At 37.0% G+C, this 19,069-nt stretch overlaps 1 protein-coding gene across 4 annotated transcripts in view; it reads left to right on the top strand.

Annotated features, from left to right (window-relative positions):
• The window catches only part of PCDH10 (protocadherin 10), a 34,503-nt gene that overhangs the window by 13,645 nt on the left and 1,789 nt on the right, over positions 1-19,069 (top strand). Inside the window, exons 4-6 of one of the 4 annotated variants that reach the window (XM_074541987.1) lie at positions 1,220-1,525; positions 14,788-14,883; positions 16,889-16,963. In XM_074541987.1, the coding sequence (XP_074398088.1) occupies positions 1,220-1,525; positions 14,788-14,883; positions 16,889-16,923 (437 nt within the window). In that variant the 3' untranslated portion in view covers positions 16,924-16,963. Of the gene's footprint in view, positions 1-1,195; positions 1,526-14,787; positions 14,884-16,888; positions 16,964-19,069 lie in introns of all 4 variants that reach the window. The other 3 variants (XM_074541986.1, XM_074541988.1, XM_074541989.1) reach the window with 3 other exon arrangements.

Raw genomic sequence — 19,069 nt, 5'->3', positions numbered from 1 at the left:
GTCCTGGCCGTGCTCCCTCTCAGCTTCTTGTGCATTTCCTCACTGGCAGAGCATGGGACACTGAAATGTCACTGGTTTAGTGTAAGCACTACTGAGCAGCTAACAAAAAATTGATGTGTTACCAACATTATTTTCATATTAAATCCAAAACGTAGCACTGTACCAAACCACTAGGGAGAAAATGAACTCTGTCCCACCCAAAAGCAGGACAAACCAACTTGCAGATGCTGGTGTTTATTTTAACTCTGCGCCTGTGATTTCATACGCCATTCCTCTCAAGTATAATCCAATGACTTCGTGACTCTCAGCCAGGAAATATTCCTTTGGAAGGCTGCTCTGAAAGTGGTCAAAAGCAGCATAGCTTGTCATTTGAGATCTTAATAGCATTAAAGGATTTGTAAGCAAACAGTTTGGTGTTGGCATGGATAATTGTTTGCTTATGTAGGGGAAGCATTAACAATTTTTTCAATAGTATCCACAGCCACATCACACTGGACTGCAGTTGCCTTTGTACTGCTAATTACAGTATTTTATTACAGGGTTCTGTCCCATTTCTTGGTTGACTTGATAATAGCAAGGTCTACTGCAGCAGCAATGAAAACTGTCTCTGAAAAAGTGATGTAATGATTGAATAAGCTCTCCTGATCGCTTGAAAGCTCAGTTCCTACTTTGTAACATCTGCTTTTAATATCAATGGGCTCCATCTGTATACCGATGTATGCACAGATAGTTCTTTTATAGGACTCATTAAGCTTTCATTTCATAACTGAAATCTGTGATTTCTAAATCCAGACTTTCAATTTCTTTGGTCAGAGACACATTTATGTAGCAACAATTCCTGTGTGTTCTTAAGCAGGTGTTTTTTAACCAGTGAACCGCAGACAACAACCTACAAGCAGAATCTAACCTTGTATGAATGGGTTCTAAATAGCGGGATTTTATGAGACAGAACCTCTGATGCTGTTCTTCTTGTGGTATTTTTGTGTGTGAGACATTCTGGCATTTAGTTATTCATGTTATAGGGTGTCTCTGACTTCTGAAGACTGGACAGCTAGATTTTTTTTCATGTTGTTGTTGTTGAGATGAAACTAGCGGAAGAAGCTCTTACGGCATTTCTCTTTCCGCTCCTCTTTCCTTGGCATAATCTCTCTTATCTGTCAGCAGCTGCTCACGATGCCGAAGCTTATATCTGTAGTCTCTTTTCCTTTCATGCTTGCAGGCATGGATCTCTTCTCCAACTGCACAGAGGAATGTAAAGCACTGGGCCACTCGGATCGGTGCTGGATGCCTTCCTTTGTTCCATCCGATGGACGCCAAGCTGCGGATTACCGCAGCAATCTGCACGTACCTGGCATGGACTCCGTTCCAGACACTGAAGTGTTTGAAACACCAGAAGCCCAGCCCGGGGCAGAAAGGTCCTTCTCCACCTTTGGCAAAGAGAAGGCCCTTCACAACAGTCTGGAGAGGAAGGAGTTCGATGGACTGCTGTCTAATACACGAGCGCCTTACAAACCACCATATTTGAGTAAGTACTGCTCAAAAAGCTCTCTGGAAAAGTTCCCTTTGCAGGAGCAAAAATTAGCTCTTTCTGCTTTTCATGCTAGGAATAATACAGGCACAATCTTAGGAATGGTGGGGGGGGGAGATGGCTTCTATTGGGTTCAGGCACCAGTGAAGAAGGCATTGTTCAGGGCTTTTTTTTAAAAAAGACAAAGTCTTGCTTGTTTTTAGTGTGACATCATTGTCAGTAACAAAAGTGTCAGCTAATATTAGTGGGGGAGTTATTGTTTGCAGAGTCGCCCTGATGAAGGCAGGAATGATGAATCTGGCTCCATGTTCTCAGGAGGCTATTTTATTATTTTATTATACTAAATTATATTAAAGAATAGTATACTAACTATACTAAAGAATACAGAAAGGATACTTACTCAGTGCTGAAAAGATAATAATGAAAACTCGTGACTTTTGCTAGAGTCCCAGCACAGCTTGACCAATGAGTCAAAAGAACTCACACCAGAATCCAGTAAAACAGTCACCTGTGGGTAAACTATCTCCAAACACATTCCACAAGAGCAAAACACAGGAGAAGCAAATGAGATAAGGATTGTTTTCCTTTTCTCTGAGTCCTTCCAGCTTCCCAGGAGAAAAATCCTGGGCGAAGGGATTTTTTCAAAAAATGTGAATGCCTCAGGGGAGTCGCTCAGTTTTGTTTTCTGCTGCTGGATTATTTTCAAAATTTTCTTCAGTAGATGGTTTAAACATTGGTGTTGCCAGGTTAACGTTTTCTAAGACTAGAGTTAAATTGAGAGAGCTTCTGGGATCTTCTTTCTATAATTGAGAAGTATCTTGTGAATAAACATTATGTATATTATTTTGAAGTAGTTGTTTGCATAGTTTGGAAGGAATAGCCCTCAGTCTGATCATCTTTCAGCCTACATAGTATTGACTCTTGTCAGTGCTCCTCTGTGCCTTCTGTCTCATTCCAAAATCTTACCTCTTTCTTTAGTCACCTTTTGACTATGGTTGTGTGGCATTAAAGACTGTGATAGATCTCAGCGACCTTCGTAATTCCTTTTGGAGTCTGAGCCAGCTGTAGAACCCTTGAATAGCACTTTGATCTAATATGTCTTTTTCATTCTATTTGGTGCATTCTGTGTTTTATTAGAGACTGTAATTTCCTTGACTTTGAGAATTTATGATGTTTATCTCGCCCAAATAAGCCAAAGACATTAACACTGCAATATTGACCCTGTTTTAAAGCAACACATCATTTAGGATAGCAGACTGGGGGTAAAAGAGAAAAGAATCTCTCTGAATGGTATTAATTTATTTATTTTCCTGAAGCATTTCGTTGTTCTGAGGGGTGGTGTGCTGGCAGTCCTGAGATGTGAAGATCTTTGGTACAGATCATTCTTAGCACAGTTCTCCCTTCTAAATTGGCTGTCCTGGTATTTTCATTCATTCAGGAGAGGTCTTTTTACCACTCTTCTCTTTAGATTCACTTTACTGACAACTTTAAATTTGGCTATCAGTTCTGATCTGTGAAGGCCCTTCCTAAAAACCTGTCCTGAGACAATCAGCTCATTTTGTGGCTGAATTACTTGTTATGGGCTAAGATGTCACGTGCCAATTATCCAGTCATATTCTAAAGACTGGTGTGAAATTTCAGTACAGCCTAACAAATTTCAGTCTTTGCTGAACTGATCTTTCATGATTTATTTCTACAAAATATTCTTTCAGCACTAAGGCGCAATCTGGCAGCACTGATTTTATCACTGTCACCTCAGCTAAAAATCTAATTTTAATGTAACAAGTTTGGTAGCATCTTTAGATGGTTCTGGTGCAGGATGGATGTTGCAGTGATGATTGTTATCTGGTGACACCACAGTGGTACTTCTGCTCTGATTTGTTCTAGGCCTGGGAGTTTAATTTCAAATAGCAGTGACATACTTCCTGTATTGATAGTTTGGGGATTTTAAATTTTGTTACACTAGCATAAGTAGTTTTGTTGAACAATGTCTTTACATAGAGGCATTGATCTACATCTTGCACTTGCCTGGCACAAGGGCATAAACAATTGGAAGTAAAATATCAGAAGTAACGAATATAAATGAGTCTTATTAGATAATCCACGCTTGAGAATCCAGATTTAGTTTTGCTTTTTTTTCTTGAACCTCACAACTAAAATTTCTATAAAACAAGAGTAATGCTTCTCTGGTTTATTTTCCCTTATTTTGGTGAGGTTTGTTTTTTTGGTTTTGTTTTGTGTTTTTTTTTCTTTTTCTGTGTTTTAGATTATACTTTTATAGCAAAGACAAAAGAAAACAAAAACCAAGTGAGCACTAGTTGTAGAAATGAGTAAATTATTTATTATTAATAATGTATTAAATGAATAAGGTAAGAAAAGTATCTAAAAGGAAGTTGATTTTGGAAGGAACCTTAGTTGATTCACTGAGTAATTGCACTTAAAAAAAATTAATTTCAACTTCTTAGCACAGAAGACCATGTCAAAATCAGTTTGTCTGCAGAATGACTTTTTAAAATAAATAATCAAAATGTATGAAACAGAACCTTCATATTAAGCAAAAACACTGTACAAAAAGTTGAAGCATGTTTGAAAATGGCCACATGAAAAATGAGCAGCAAAGAATAAAAGGTGTATTGCAGAATGCAAAAACTATTTGAGTTTAAATGGTGTCTTAAAAAAAAAAAGATTCTAAACAAATGATCAGAAAAAAACAGAAATTCTAGCTAGTGACTTTGAGGATAGTAATTAGTGAAAATAAAAGGGACACCTTAGAGCAAAATAGCCAAAGGGATGCAAACAATATAGATAACTTTAAAATACCAGGTGTAGTAAGGTAGGGTAGATAGAATTGGTGAGTCTCTTGAACTGCAGTTAGTGAGGACAAGGATGTGGCAGAGATTCTAAACTCTTTGTACTTGTATTTACCCAGGGAGGGACAGAGAAAGGCAGGCATATCTAGGAAGGCACCCGTCCCAGGTAACCAGTTTAAATAAATGTGTGAAAAATGGAGGAGGATGTTGTTGAAAAAATTGACTAAAACAGATAGAAAAAGAGTCAGTTGATTATGTGTTTTGTTAATTTTCAGCTTCTAACAAGAGCTAGTAACCAAAAAAAAAAATGTCAGGAGTTGTGTTTGTCACTTAAAAATGTGTTAGAAAACATTGTGAATTGGAGACCAATGAGAAGCCTCAACATAGGACATACATTTGCAATTTAGGGGTTTTAGGAACAAGGTAGCTGGTATCTGACCAGCAAAGTGATGCAGGAAGATTGTCAATCTATTAGAATTTTGATAGAGCGAGAATTGATCAATAGAGTGTGTTTGAACTGTCAGAAAAAACCCTTTAGCACAGCTTCTGTGTATTAGAGGAAGCTCCTAAAATAATCAAGTGTTGTCATAGGTGAAAGCCTTACCAGACTCTGTGCCTAAGAGGAAAAAAATCATGAGGATAAATGGAACATTTCAGCAAAAGCAGAGTCCCCCCAGGCATTTATACAGAAATCCATGGAGTTAAAAAAAATTAATTATCTAGAAGCAGCACCCAGAAAAAGGGGGCAGTGTCTGCAGATGTCATTTTCATGGTGCCACAGGAGTGTGTCTGCTCTGGGATTCCTCCAATGTGTGCATTCGGTGCAGAACCTTCAAAAAGATCAAGAAGGTGGTGCATGTTAGCATGAGAAATTTGAATTAATCCTTAGGAATAAAAAAAAAAAGACTGTGGAATAGTTCCCTGAGAAGTTTCCCACAATGCACAAAGCCAGCCAGAAGGAAATAAAACACCAGGTTGTAAAAAGGGGAATTGAATTGAAAACACACTGAAAAAAAAGTGCTACAAAACCCCTACACAGCTCGTGTCACTGTGTTCCTCCAGACAGTCTATTCATTCCATAGAAACACATGGCACAGCAGCAACAGTGCTGGAAATAACTCTGTGCAAAGTCATATCAAAAGCTTGCTGCTAATTAATGTAGGCAAGCTGTGATAGGGATGGGGAGTGAAGGAGGAGTGGGGAAAGTAAACTGTGTGCTTTTGTTTGCTGGGCTCGACAGCAAAGAGCAGCAAGGCAGAGAAACAACTGCAGGGCACCAGGGTCATGAGCTGATCATCCACATTGGATAATACACCCTACACATTTGATAAAATACACATAAATCACACACATTTGATAAAATGATACCAATTGGACATAAATTGCAGTAACCTGTTGAGCTTGTGCAGCATGGTTGAAGCTGGAGGCTCCATATAGTGGGGATTTGGATATTAAAGAATTCCCATGTTTTCAGTTCTAACCTGTTGAACTTGGGCAGGATGGTTGAAGCTGGAGGCTCCATATAGTGGGGATTTGGATATTAAAGAATTCCTATGTTTTCAATTCTAACCTGTTGAGCTTGTGCAGCATGGTTGAAGCTGGAGGCTCCATATAGTGGGGATTTGGATATTAAAGAATTCCCATGTTTTCAATTCTGACTTGTTGAACTTGTGCAGCGTGGTTGAAGCTGGAGGCTCCATATAGTGGGGATTTGGATAATTGGTTCTTTGTGGTTGGATGTTTAGGGCATTGCTTGGTCAAGTGAAAACAGCAGCTGTTATTACAAATTGTTATGTAGATAAGTATACAAATCTCATATTTTCTTTTTGTTCCATCCTGGAATTTTCACTTAAGCCATTGCACTTACTCATACACCAATTTCCATATAAACATTCATATTCTATGTATTATTCTGAATGAAATGTAATGTAAGTAGATTTCTACATGCTTAAATAATATATTTTGAGGAATATATTTATTTCTGTAAGTTTTATGTAATTGCTATGAGTAAAAATTACAAAGTTATGATTAGATCAGATTTTTAAAAATAGTTTCCTCATGGAGTGACTCCAGGATTCTCCTAACTTACATATTCTTCTTACTGTGCAACTAACACTTACTACTTGTTGTTCATCCATGTGGTTTGAACAGTGCATTTCTTCAGTGTTCCTAACTGCAGACAGTTAAGAAATTTTCATAATGACTTGAATGTTCATAAAACATGAAAGAAATTCTGAACTTCAAGTGAAATAACACTGGTGAGGAAAATAAAATGTAGCTTTTAAAGAACTCCTATGTTTTCAATTCTAACCATTTATAGCATTTTTTTTTTTCTTTTAGTGGTGGTTATATTAGCCATTATTTTTATAAATAATATTGCTATAGTTACCAAAACCCCTAATCCAAGATCAAACTCTGTTGGACCAGATTCTGTAGGAGATATAACAGAGACTATCTCTACAATTAATACCTTATCAGTCTGATTCTGCTCTATTTATAATACTTTGAACAAGGTCCTGAGATGATGGCAATGGAAACAGCACCATTAAATCCACCTCAGGAGTATTTTGGTCTATAATTAACAAGAAATAGCTTTCATTTTTTTTAAATATAATTTCTAGTTCACTCTAGATGGGCAATGATTTTATAATGCTTTAGAGCTTTCCTGAAGTTTCATACTGACATTAGCGACAGAATAATTTTTCTTCCTATTAAAAGGTTTGGATTTTTTCAATATACAAAACCAGTCATAACACCTGAACTTGTTTATGTAGAAATGCTTATTTTGCTCTAAAAAAATTACTTTGGCAAAGCTTAATCTCCTTTGAAAGCAGGTTAAAATAAACTCCATAAGGGCACAATTTCCTGCATGAAATAACAATGTTTATACAGGTAGACATTCTGGAATAATGATTGTGTTCTAGAGTAGCCCCCTTGTTAGCTCTGCAACGTTTTCTACATACACTCAGGCATTTTTATCCTCACTGATGAAAAGGTATCATTTTTATAGAAAGTATTGCCACCACCATCAACATATTTCATGGATGAATCAGGATTTTATCATGTTAGGTAGGACACAGAGGATAAAAAAGCTGGGCTCTTACCCAAAGAGCTGGTGTCTAAGCAAGGTGGATTGGAAAGGGGGAAAGAATCCCTTTCTTCTTGAACAGTTGTTCAATGTTTATGAATTGGACCATCCATTTATTTAAAATAAACTACCACAGTGCTGACAACAAAGCACAGTCTAACTTCTAGTTATTATCCACACCCCTGAATTAGATGAGAATAAATGACCTAGAGGAGAAAAATGTTCATGTGTTTATACCGGGACAAGAAGTGCCTCACAATCCTTTGATTATTTTTCAAAGGAATAAAAAAAGTGCATGTAAATATTTATTGTGTATTTTGATCTAGTTGGGATCATAAAGGCCCAATTCTGTATGCCAGGATTTGTAACACAACATTTTCTGCTGATGTCTAACATAAATATTTGAAAAGATGTTTTAAACAAGAAGTCTTCACTGTCTTGAGACAACTTTCAGAAAAAAAATAAAAAGAGGGAGAGAAATTACACTTTGGTACAGTTAATATGATGGAAGACATTTCTTTCATTTTTTATTTGTTTAGTTACATCTCATTTCTGGAAATTATTTGGGTAGTTTTGTCACAGCTTTGATGATGGACATAATTGTTTTCCATTTGCATAAATATCAATAAGAGCATTTTTGAATGGGACACTTGATTAATTTTAAAAAAATGAGACCTGCCTGCATTTTTTATTTTAAAATTAGCCTACGTGATTTCTAATACAGATCGGGTATAAATTTGTGAGCTGTCTGATCCCTTCATTAATAGGTTTATAAATTCAATTTGTGATTTTTGCACCCACTTGAAGTAAAAAGGCACAGAAGTAAAACCCAAGAAATTAGCTCCAGTAAATTGGAGTTCTTGGTCTAAGAAGAAAACATCATCATGCTGGATTAAAAAAAGTTGTACAAAACAAAATTTTTGAAACAAATTTTTTTTTATTGGCATGAATAAACAAGTTACGTGTGCACAGTAAAAAGTTGTTCCTTTGTGAATAATACAGTTTGTGGTCAAAAAGAGTTAAAACTCTGTGGATATCCTGCCACAGTGAAGCTCCTGACTCATATTCAGGGATTTATCCCTGGGACAGGGATATTATCTGATTTCTGCACAGGTTTGTGCAAAATTGCTCAGCAGAAACAGAGGATGAGTTGAAGGGCCACCATCTACTAATGCTGAGAAACCTAATGGAATTTTTTGTTTTTCTTTTCTAAAAAGTCTACTAGAGCATTCCCATATTTGCTGTATTTGAAATGCTCTGATTTATTTCCTCATACCTCAAGTTTGCCACTTCAGATTCATCACCCCTGTTAGGTAAATAAATCTTACAAGAAACCTCCTACACCTGAAATAAAACTTCAATGTGTGTGCTAATTAAAATATAATTTAGGGAGAGCAAGACACTGATGTGCTTTTACTCATAATAGTAGGTTCTTTATGATCTTGAGTAAACCACTCCTGATGATTCAACTGCTCAGTGTTTATTGCATAACTTCTGAAAGGTATTTTTATCTTGTGCTCACGACTGGTTCACGTTCTGAATATATTCCTCTTGAAGCTCCTGCTTAAGGGGAAGAACACTTACAGAGCATCACTGCAGCAATAGAAAGGAAATGGATAGTTCAGAAAGCCAGATTAGAAAGGAATATATAAATACAGCAAATAAAACTTGGCTGTGGCCCAGTAAAGCCTATAAATTACATTATTTTAATCAGTTTTTATGGAAATAATATAAGGAAGTGAAATATGTGTTCTTTTAATTTTAAAGCACAGGTGATAGCTATTTAATACTATTTGCTTCAAGCTTTTTGTGTAACTGTGGTCTTGGAGAAAAATTGTCTGCCACTGTACATACTGATTAAAAATTGTGCCCATCCTTGAGTTTACATATTGTCTTTTATCTTAAATAACTCTAGAGCTCTTTCCAGCTACAGTGCAGGAAAGTGATTGGAAAAAGTTGGAAAAAATTAGTGAGTTTTATTTGAAAGAAAATTATACTTTTAATTAGTCTTTAAAATACAGAATTTCAACTGCTTCTTTTGCTCTAATGGCTGTAAAAATCTGTATTTGCCACTTCTGACTGGAATGCATGGAAGTCTCGTGTATCTGAGCTATCTCAGACTGCTGCTATATTTATTCATTTAGGTCAATTTTGGCAGTGCTTATGTGTGCTGTGCATGTACCATCTGTGGAGATTTTTCTTTTTAAATGATGAGATACCATTTTCTGCGTTCCTACCAGTGGAGTGTGAAGAAGTCTGAAAAACCTAGCAGAAAGCTTGCTTGAAACTTTAGAGTAATTTTTAAGATTAGTGTGCTATGCTGGTTTAAAATTCCAAAATGCCTTTTGTCCCATCAATTTAAATCCTATGCCAAAAGCAATTTAGCCATTTAGGGACACTTGTTCCTCTGGGAAGCATGGAGATGTTTCCAGTTAAAATTTTCAAAGGCAATGAAGTTATTTATTTTTGATAGGCAAAATTCTATTCATTATAAATAAATGCTGCTCTCCAATGCACAAAACCTCCTTGCTGTGACAGTCAGGAGCTGGAGAATTGAATGTGTGCCTGATCCTGGGTCTGTGCACAGCAAATCTTTTCCTCTCTGCGTGCCTCTGCCCAAGGAACTCCTTGCCCTGCAGAGCACAGGCAATTATTCTTGCTTTGGACCTTTTCCTGTACACAATAACTATGATTTTCCACGGTCATTTCCACTGCTTTAATTTTTAGAGGGGGTTTCCTTTCCTTGTTCTTACTTTTTCTTGCCTTGCCCTAAGTGGGGAGACACAGGGAAAAGCATTTAAAGAGTGCAACAAACAAGCAGTGAGATGGGGAAGCGCATCTGTTTCTCACGTTTGGACAAGCACGCTGTAGGGATCGGTGTTGCTGTTTGTCTGGCAAGCCTGTAAACAGCTTTATTTGTGCATGAACCACTGAGAATCCACATTTCCATGCTAGTAGTCTGATGACTGCTGCTGGGAAGTAGCTGTGAATATATTTGTTTTAGGAATGCAGCGTGGTGAGGTCAGAAAAGTGAAAAGTTAGGTGTTGGGTACCTTTTTGGAGAGGAAGTAGGAGATGCAATAAGAATATTATTTTTAAGCTCAATACCTGTTTGAAAAACTAAATATGATGTGGATTCACTGAAAATCCAAACTCTTCTGAGGCAATTTGATTTCTTTCTTTGTTAGTATAATGGTCTTTATGGGTTGAAGAAAATACAGTGGACATGGAGAAGCAAATTTTCAGAACTTGGTTCCTAGATTCTGCCTGAAAATCACATGCTTGTATGAGTACTTGCAGGAGTAAATCTACATTTTTTTGCATACGCATGATCCTATTTCATATGTGTGAAAGGTGTTATTTTACATGACATTTTTACAGGTCATCAGAAGTAATGTGCCTTAGAAAGGAAAAATAAAGGATGCAGAGTAGATCCCCCAAAGAAGTCCAGGGATGACAGATTCCTGGTTTTGCAAGTGAGCTGAGTCTTCTCACTTGGTCTTTTTCACCTTCAGCATCACAGCTGCATTCAGCCCTGGTAAAAGATCCATTATGAAACTGCTTGAACACAACCTTTTTTTATTCATAAGGGATTTTGTAGATGGTGATAGTGTGAACTCATCTTTTGTCATAGTAAAATTCTGTCACTTTGTGTCTTTTTTAGTTGACTGTTTGGGCTTTAATTTAACATCCATCTATGCTCAGTTGGAATTTAGATGACAATTGAATAGAGCTGCACACAGCTGTGGGTATTGATAGGAACTCTGAGATCTAAAAAAGTTCTACCTTATAAATGAGATGCAGTAATAACTTTTTTTTTCTGCTCCACTTGAGATAAAGGACTGGATGCTTTGTACTTCCACGCTTCTTTATGGCCACTCTGATGAATTAAACAGGATCCTTTCCACCACAGGAAGGTGATGCTCTGTGGCCTGTCTTTAACCTGTGTCAAGCAGCATTTTTTTCCCTAAAAAGTCTGGGACATAGTGCCAGGGACCACTCCTGGATGCAGATGGAATATGTTCCTGTGCTGTGGCCCACGTGGATTGCTTGATATGGCTGAGGAATTTTAATGATGTAGGCATAAATCATTTCATTCTGGTCATCTTAACTCTAAAGAATGGTGATGGGCAAGCTTCATGTATGGATAGAAACAAGCCAATATGTGATTTTGGAAAGGAGAAGCTTTGAAAGGCTTGTGAGAAGGCTTTTTGCACTTAAGTGTGTTATCTTGGTAAAGTGGGAAAGACTCCCTAAAATCAGAGTGTGTGCTGCTCATGACAAGCAGTGTGCTTTAGAAACAGAGAATAAAACACTCAGAAAAAAGAGTGGGAACATACTTGTCAGGTCCTAATGCCAGCTAATCCCTGCTAGGAAAGAGGAATGTTGGAAAAAAACCATCATGGCAAAGATAAATTGGATAGGAATTCATCGTGTGATGCTGATGTAATGCTGTATGTAATGCATGTTACCTCATGTAAGAACAAGTAAATTTAATTATTTCAGGCCAAACCCTGCATGAATAATTTAGACACCTCTGAAGGCCACCAAATGGTGATCTACATGTCTGCTTCTCCCTGGAATCCATAGGGAACTGAGGCACTTATGAGCAATTTAGGAGGAATGGTTCCTATCCCTCCTCTTCTCCCCAGGGCTCTGAAAATTTTAAGTCACATAGTAGCTGGCCTTTAATGTGTTCTGCATTGGTTAACCCTCAAACTGAAATGTTCATTTCCAGGCTTGTCAGCTGAAAGAAATGTCTACTGCAGATTTTGTAAGAATGCAGCAAAAATGGTGAATTTTTAAAACAAGGAAGAAAAACAAATGGAGAAAAAGAAAAGAAGATGGAGGAGGAGAAATTACTGCTGCCCACATACATATAAGCAATTTTTATTAAAAAATTAAGAAAGGAATCAAATACGAGTTTTACTAAGCATGATACCAAAATTGTTAGCTTATAGTGAGTTACAAAGAATGTGAATTGGTACTACAATATGTTTGCAAGTAGAATAAGTTCTTGACAGAGAATTGGAAATATTCTTAGGTAATATGCTCTGTGCTTTAAGTTTGACATACATCAGGAGTAATTTGGTAGTTGTTTAATAGGCCTTAACACCGAACATAATTATAAAAACTCTTACAAATTTAAATATTCCGTGGTTCTCTGACTTCAGTGGTGCTGTCATGCATTATCTAGTGTTTTCAGGTAGATAATGTGCTTATAATAGTACAGAAGGACAAAGAAGCTTTATTCCCTCTGTATCTTGTGGAAAAAAAATAAGTCTTTTGTGTTTTTATGGTTCATTATAGAATACAGCTTAGTGCTTTTCTCTGCTGAGTTGTAGTAACTAAAAAGCATTGTTTGGGTAGTAAATAATCAGAGCCAGAGATAAATCAAATCTGACATCTACTGTGCCTCTGGTTGTTGCTGGGGGTGGAAAAGAAAAATTCTCTGCATTTAGAACAGAAAATCAAATGCACATGAAAGTATCCTGTGTGCAGCAGAACATTGATGACAAAATCCAGGGCTTGATTCAAAAGTCAATCCCTCTTAGTCATGTGCTTGATGTAGAGCACATGTTGATTAAGGTCACTGCTTACATGAACTGGGAATTGGGTAGTTGTTCTTAAGAACTGAAAAGCTTTTTTTTTTTTTTTTTCTTTTTTTTCTCCCTTTTTTTTTTCTCCTTTTCCAGAGGATTAGCAAAGTCCAGGTAGCAAATAAATCTCAGATCAACCATTAGCACCAGAGAAACATTATTTCAGTGGCTGTCATGATGTGTCAGCATTTGTATCGGGCATCTCACTTTCCATAACAAAATAGTTGCATGTTCCAAACATTGAAAATACCTAAATATCCTTTAAGTATGTATCTTCCAATCTCAAAGCTAAAATAAGTGGCAATATGTGTAAATCAGCAATTTGGTGAAAAGTGTTTTTGTAAAAATACTGAAAATCTGTTGTTGGTCTGGAACATGATGTTCAAATTTGCAAAGTGGCAGTTTTGTACTTAAGTGCAAAGGACAAACCTCTCTCCCCCTTTTCCTGCAGTAGGTAACGCTGCTTGTCAGGTTTAATGCACTGTGGTCAGTGCAGTATCCAGCACTGTCAAATTTTGGCATGGTTGAGAATCCTTCTTTCTTGAACTGATTTAAATGAATATAGACATGGAAATGTTATGCACTCAATGAAAGGAGAAAGAAAAGCAGAGTATATGTGGTTATATAGTTTTCTTTAAACAAAAGACAGGGTTTTTTTTAGGATAATCATATGTGTTCCAGAAGTAAATATATACTCTCAAATGAAGAAATTATTTTAATGGCCTGTGGAGATTATTTATTTAGCTAAAATCAAGCCTGTTTCCAGAAAACTTTCAGTGCAGCAATAAAAACTTTTGCATTTTGGCTTACTTTAATTTATTCACAGCCTGAAGACCCGGTGCTCACAATTGGTTTTCTTGTTTCACATGAAATCTGGGTAATTGTACCCATCAGTCCCAATGCTGTGGGTTTATTTTCAGAACAATATTTATATCTAGGATTTTGCAGATGCCAGAAGGAGCATTTCAGCCATGCTGAATGCCATATTGTTATCAGGGGGAGAAATTCTACCCTGGGGAAAATGACAGAGCTTCTCCTGCCTTGCCTGTGTTGTCACATGCCAAAATTCAACAGGCAGAACAGAACGTGGTCTCATTGTCACCGAACACCTTTAGTGGCCTTCAGGGCCCTTCAGACACATCCTAAAGTGATCACCAAAGCCAGCAGACTCACTGACATTAGGGGAGATTTGATCTTACTGAATTATTTATCTATATTTTCAAATGCAAAAGTAAGTATGTTCCGCCTTCCTTCTTTTTTTTTTTTTTTCTCCTCCCACCCCCGAGCTATTTGTTAATTCAGAGTTCAAAAGTATCACATTAATTGTGTAAAATTAAACTCACAATAACTGTGTAAAAAATTAAACCCACATTAATTGTGTAAAATTAAACATTGGCATCTGGAATTCAAGGTGTTCTATCCAATATTTGGCTACAGAATATATAGATTTGATGGACAAAATCTTTGCGCTAAAGCCTTGAAAGAAAAGGAAAAAAAGTCCCCCTTAAACTTATTCATGAGCAAAAGCTATCTGAGTAAAATGTTATTTTTATATTTGTGTGCCAAAGTTTATTGACCTGGGTGAGACACTCTCTTTTTATAATGCCATTAGTGGAATATTCATAAAAGATTATTAGCAGTGCTTTAGCAAACTTCTTTAAGTAATAGATCACTTTTAAAAGAAAAAAAAAAAAGACTTTAGGGATTGCAAAATATACTGAACTGACACTTGCAGTGACTGGAATGCTTTTTTATCCACAGAGCATGGGTGGCAGCAGAGTAACCCCCATCCTCCATCCCCCAGCCCCAGCCCCAGCCGTGTGTCTCACCCTTTACCTGGATGCACCACTACGAAGGGTGAGGGAGCTCTGGCAGCTTGCTCTGCATTCCCATTCACTTGTTCACCTCTTTCTAAAAAAAAAAAAACAAAACCATGCCTGATATTTGATATTTGGAGCTGATGTTTGAGCTCCAAGCTTACAGGAGCAGCCAGGTTATTTCTGACAGAATGCATTCTGCCGCTGCTTCGGTTTTGGTCTCTGTTTGCTTGGGTGGATTTAGAGCAGGAGTGATGAACTTGCAGTCTGGTTGGTTGGCTGGTCACCAGAATTATCATTTTCTGGTTCTGGTGAAGCTGATAGGACTTAGTGAAGAGCCATGTTTCATATGCTACAGTTAACATGTAGACTGTAAGGAAAACCATCAAAATATAAAGGACACTTAAAATTAACAATGCAGATTTAAAACCAACCTTGGTGTCATGCATATGAGGTGATTAACTCCTTTTTTAAATTATTGCTCCCTGCAAGTGAAGCCAGAATAGCTGGGCTGTTTCTGAGTGAAATGCAGGAATTTACAGCACCCTGGGCTCCTTTATCATTTGCCATATTCTATGGGGAAGGCATGATCTGTGTGGCATGGTGAGGCACACAGCTTGTACAGGGGACCAAGAGAAGACAGTGAGCTGAGTGAGCTTGCACAAAAGCCTGTGTGAAGGCAAATATTGCTTGGATATTCTCTGAACTTAATAAATGCAGCTCTGAAACAAGAAAAGAGTTTACATAGTGGCTTTACCCCTGTTCTGCTGTTGCAGGGGTGTTTTTAATTTAAAATAAAGGGGTTTGTGTCATCTTTCTCCTAAAGATGGGGGAGAAGGGGGTATATCTGTAACAGCAACAGCATGCCTGGTATTTTATATTCTTTGGAAATTTTATGGTCTAGCAGTTCCTTCGGATCTTTAGGCTGTTGGCACTTCTAGGGGGACTCAGCAGTTGTTCTCTAAGAGCAGGAGTAATGCTGTGGGAGCTTATGGAGCTCTTAAATACAGTCCAGAGGGAAAGTGACAATGGTTCTAAAAGGTATAGGATGGGTTTATAGTACGGATTTTCTTTTCCTGCTTGGGTTGCCAGCTGTGGAGGGAAGCACTGAGCCCTTTCTCTGTCCCCTTCAGATCAGCTAGCACTGCTAAGCAGCAGCAAAATTTGATTTGGAGAGTTTGAAGGTGTTCCAAGCACAGGCAATCCCTTCTAGGCTTTTCCATAAGAGCAAATGTTCCTGCCTGTACTCACAGTTATAAAGTAGTAATCCAACATCGAGTTTGGATGATTTGCAACAAGGTGAAAGGAAGATTTATTAAAGAGACAGGGGCTTTACAGTATTTTCTGTTCATTTCTGATCCATGAGCTAGGAATAGTTATTGCATACTTTAGTTTCTCTTTCCTGTTTATTGTGTTAATATTTTTAATTTCTTTTTTTGTTCAACTACCACTGATGTCTTGACAAGTCTTCCCTTATCAGTCTACACAAAATTAGCTCATGTGGATGGGAGGCTTATTAGGGTGTCTTGAGCAACAAATGAATTTTAATATATTTTTGCCAGTTCTTTATTTTATTTTATTTTATTTTATTTTATATTATATTTTATTTCTTATTTTATTTTATCTTATTATATCGTATTCCATATAAATTGCATGCATTAAGGATTCTTGCTGTAATGCTCAGAATCTTTGTTGTTCCAGGAAGGATCGATACAGCACAAATCCTCTACCCTAAGAATTTTAATTGTAATGCTTGTGAATCTTTAATCATCTTGCTCACCTCACATAATGTTAGGATCTGTGTACAATTAGTATAAATTATATGGTCAGAATTATGGAACTGCTTGTGACTAAAGCCTTTTTTTCTGACTACCCATACTCACACAGACTTGAGGGTTCCCTGTGTACTAGTTTGAGAGTTTGGAACAGGTGATAAAACAGGGATGAAAGAGAGAGCTGTGATCTCAGAGGAGAAATTAGGCACCAGAAATTATGGTGTTCTTGTTCCAGCTCTTACACTGACTGTGATACTTCCATTTCTATAGCACTTGCCATCTCTGGATCTCAAAGTGGATTATAAAGAATAGTGATTTAAACCTTCCTGCACCTCTAGGAGATAGGTAAGCAATATTATTCCCATTTTACAGATGGAGAAATTGTGATACAGAGAGGCTTAGTGTTTGTTATTTAAAAGCTTATTTATGAACACACATGCATGCACACACAGAGAACTGGAAACAGATGTCAGAACTTTCATTGCTCTCTTTTTTAAGTTGAGTCCACCCTCCTTTCCATTTAACCTCTCTGATTTATATTCCCCATCTGTAAAAAGACGGAAACTGATATAGACATGCAGAGATTTGCTTGCACATAAATTTCTGTGCAGAACCAGAAAAAAAGCCAAAAGTTGCCTTTAAAATCCAATGCTTTTTATGTGTTGGCAGAGGATATTTTAAGATTTAAAGCAACAATTTTTGTAGGTGGGGAGAGTTGCAGTAGCTCTGCAACTTAAATGCATAATATTTAGTTATTGCTGTAAAAGGGCTTGATTGTTTTGTAATATAAGCATGTTAAATGGAGATTAAAAATTTCCAAATGCATCAATTTCCATGGCAAAAGGCCAGACACAGCCAGTAACTCAGTCTCTGCATTATCTGGAAGATGGTGCCACATCAGTACAGTGTCAGACAGGAGTGGGGCAGTGGTGCTGCATAAAAGCAGTGTTTGCCCCAGCTGCATCTCTGTTTATCTTTGTCCCAGCAAACTCCTCCTGTGTCTGTAGTGCAGCATGAATTCCTCAGTGGCAGACACCAATCTAGACAACTATGCCTAAATATTTACAGGAGAACTGAAATTATGACTGAACTTTGGGAAAAAAAGTTTTAAAGATTCAATAGAAGTCCTGTTATTTTTTTACCATTATTGGAATGGTTGTTTCTTGTAATATTAAAAAAATATACATTAAAAGATATTTGGATACTGGATTAATCTGATCATTTACTGCATCGTGAAGGTTCTGATCTCATTATTCTTAAAAGCATTGTTTGAAAAACACCTTGCAGAAGCTTTTAAAAATTCTTTCTAATTCTGCTACTAATTTGCTACAGAACTGAAACATTGACAACCTCGTCTATTAGATGTTTTATTTTTAACAACACATCTGGCAAATTTCTGTATGTTGAACAGATGCAGAAATGTTTTTCACATTTTCCTGTGTGCACCCTGTAGCATAGGCAGGCTAGATCAGACAAACATCCAACACTCACAGTAACATTTTCCTGTAAGTAATCTAACTTCCAATCTAACTTCCTTGTGATACAGTACCCACATTTCATACCTTTACTGGTGAATATATATCTAGGAAATAAGCATGGCTAATATATATTTATATATTTATATATGTATATATTTATGTTAAATGGAACGGAGACTGGATGTGTTTATGTGTCACCACGCAAGCATCAACCTGTACACGATTTAAAGATCCATTTGAAAGTTAAGATTCCTTTTTGTTTCAGCTGTAAAACTTCACACAGAGAAGCAGACTGAATTTCAGGTAGGGATTTAGTGTGTTTGGAGCTAAGGTAACACCTGATTTTATCACTCTAAGTTTTACCAGATAAGAGTGGCGCTGATGCTAATTATAATATTTGAGTGAGTTAGTTCCTTGGTTTAATGTGTGACTGAGATCAGAATTTAACCTGGGGTCTTCCTGAATGCTGGTACAAATCACTTGTTACTTTTGCTCCCAATTACAGTTGAATTAGCCAGTGTCTTGAGGTAATACAGCTACTGCAGCTGCTGGATTAGGATATGGCTTTGCTAATGCATTGACCTTCTTCATTTGTGTAACATGAGTTAATTTCCAGCCTGACAGTAAATGCTGAAATTTGAATTGTAGCACTAATGCACCATTTTTTTCATCTGTCAAACCAGACTGAAGGGTCATTTAGTGAGGAGGATAATGGTTCACTTTGAAAGAGAAGGAAAACTAGCTTCTGAATTTTAGGGGGCATTCTAGATCTTGCTACAAAAAACAAGCTGAACTAGGGAAAAATTAGCCTGTGACATTTGAGTAATACTTCACCTGTAAGTCTGAATATTTGCCTTATACTGATTCTGTACAGGCACATTGGAATATTTGCCGTGACAAGTTAGACAGAATAATAAAACAACCTATGAAATTTGGTATTCAGGCTATCAAGCCTCACAAAGAGGCTTTCTCT

This window comes from Zonotrichia albicollis, chromosome 5 (genome assembly GCF_047830755.1).
Source record: "Zonotrichia albicollis isolate bZonAlb1 chromosome 5, bZonAlb1.hap1, whole genome shotgun sequence".
Classification (NCBI taxonomy): Eukaryota; Metazoa; Chordata; class Aves; order Passeriformes; family Passerellidae; genus Zonotrichia; species Zonotrichia albicollis.
Note: the sequence above shows the minus strand (reverse complement) of the source record. Positions and strands in the feature narration are given on the sequence as shown.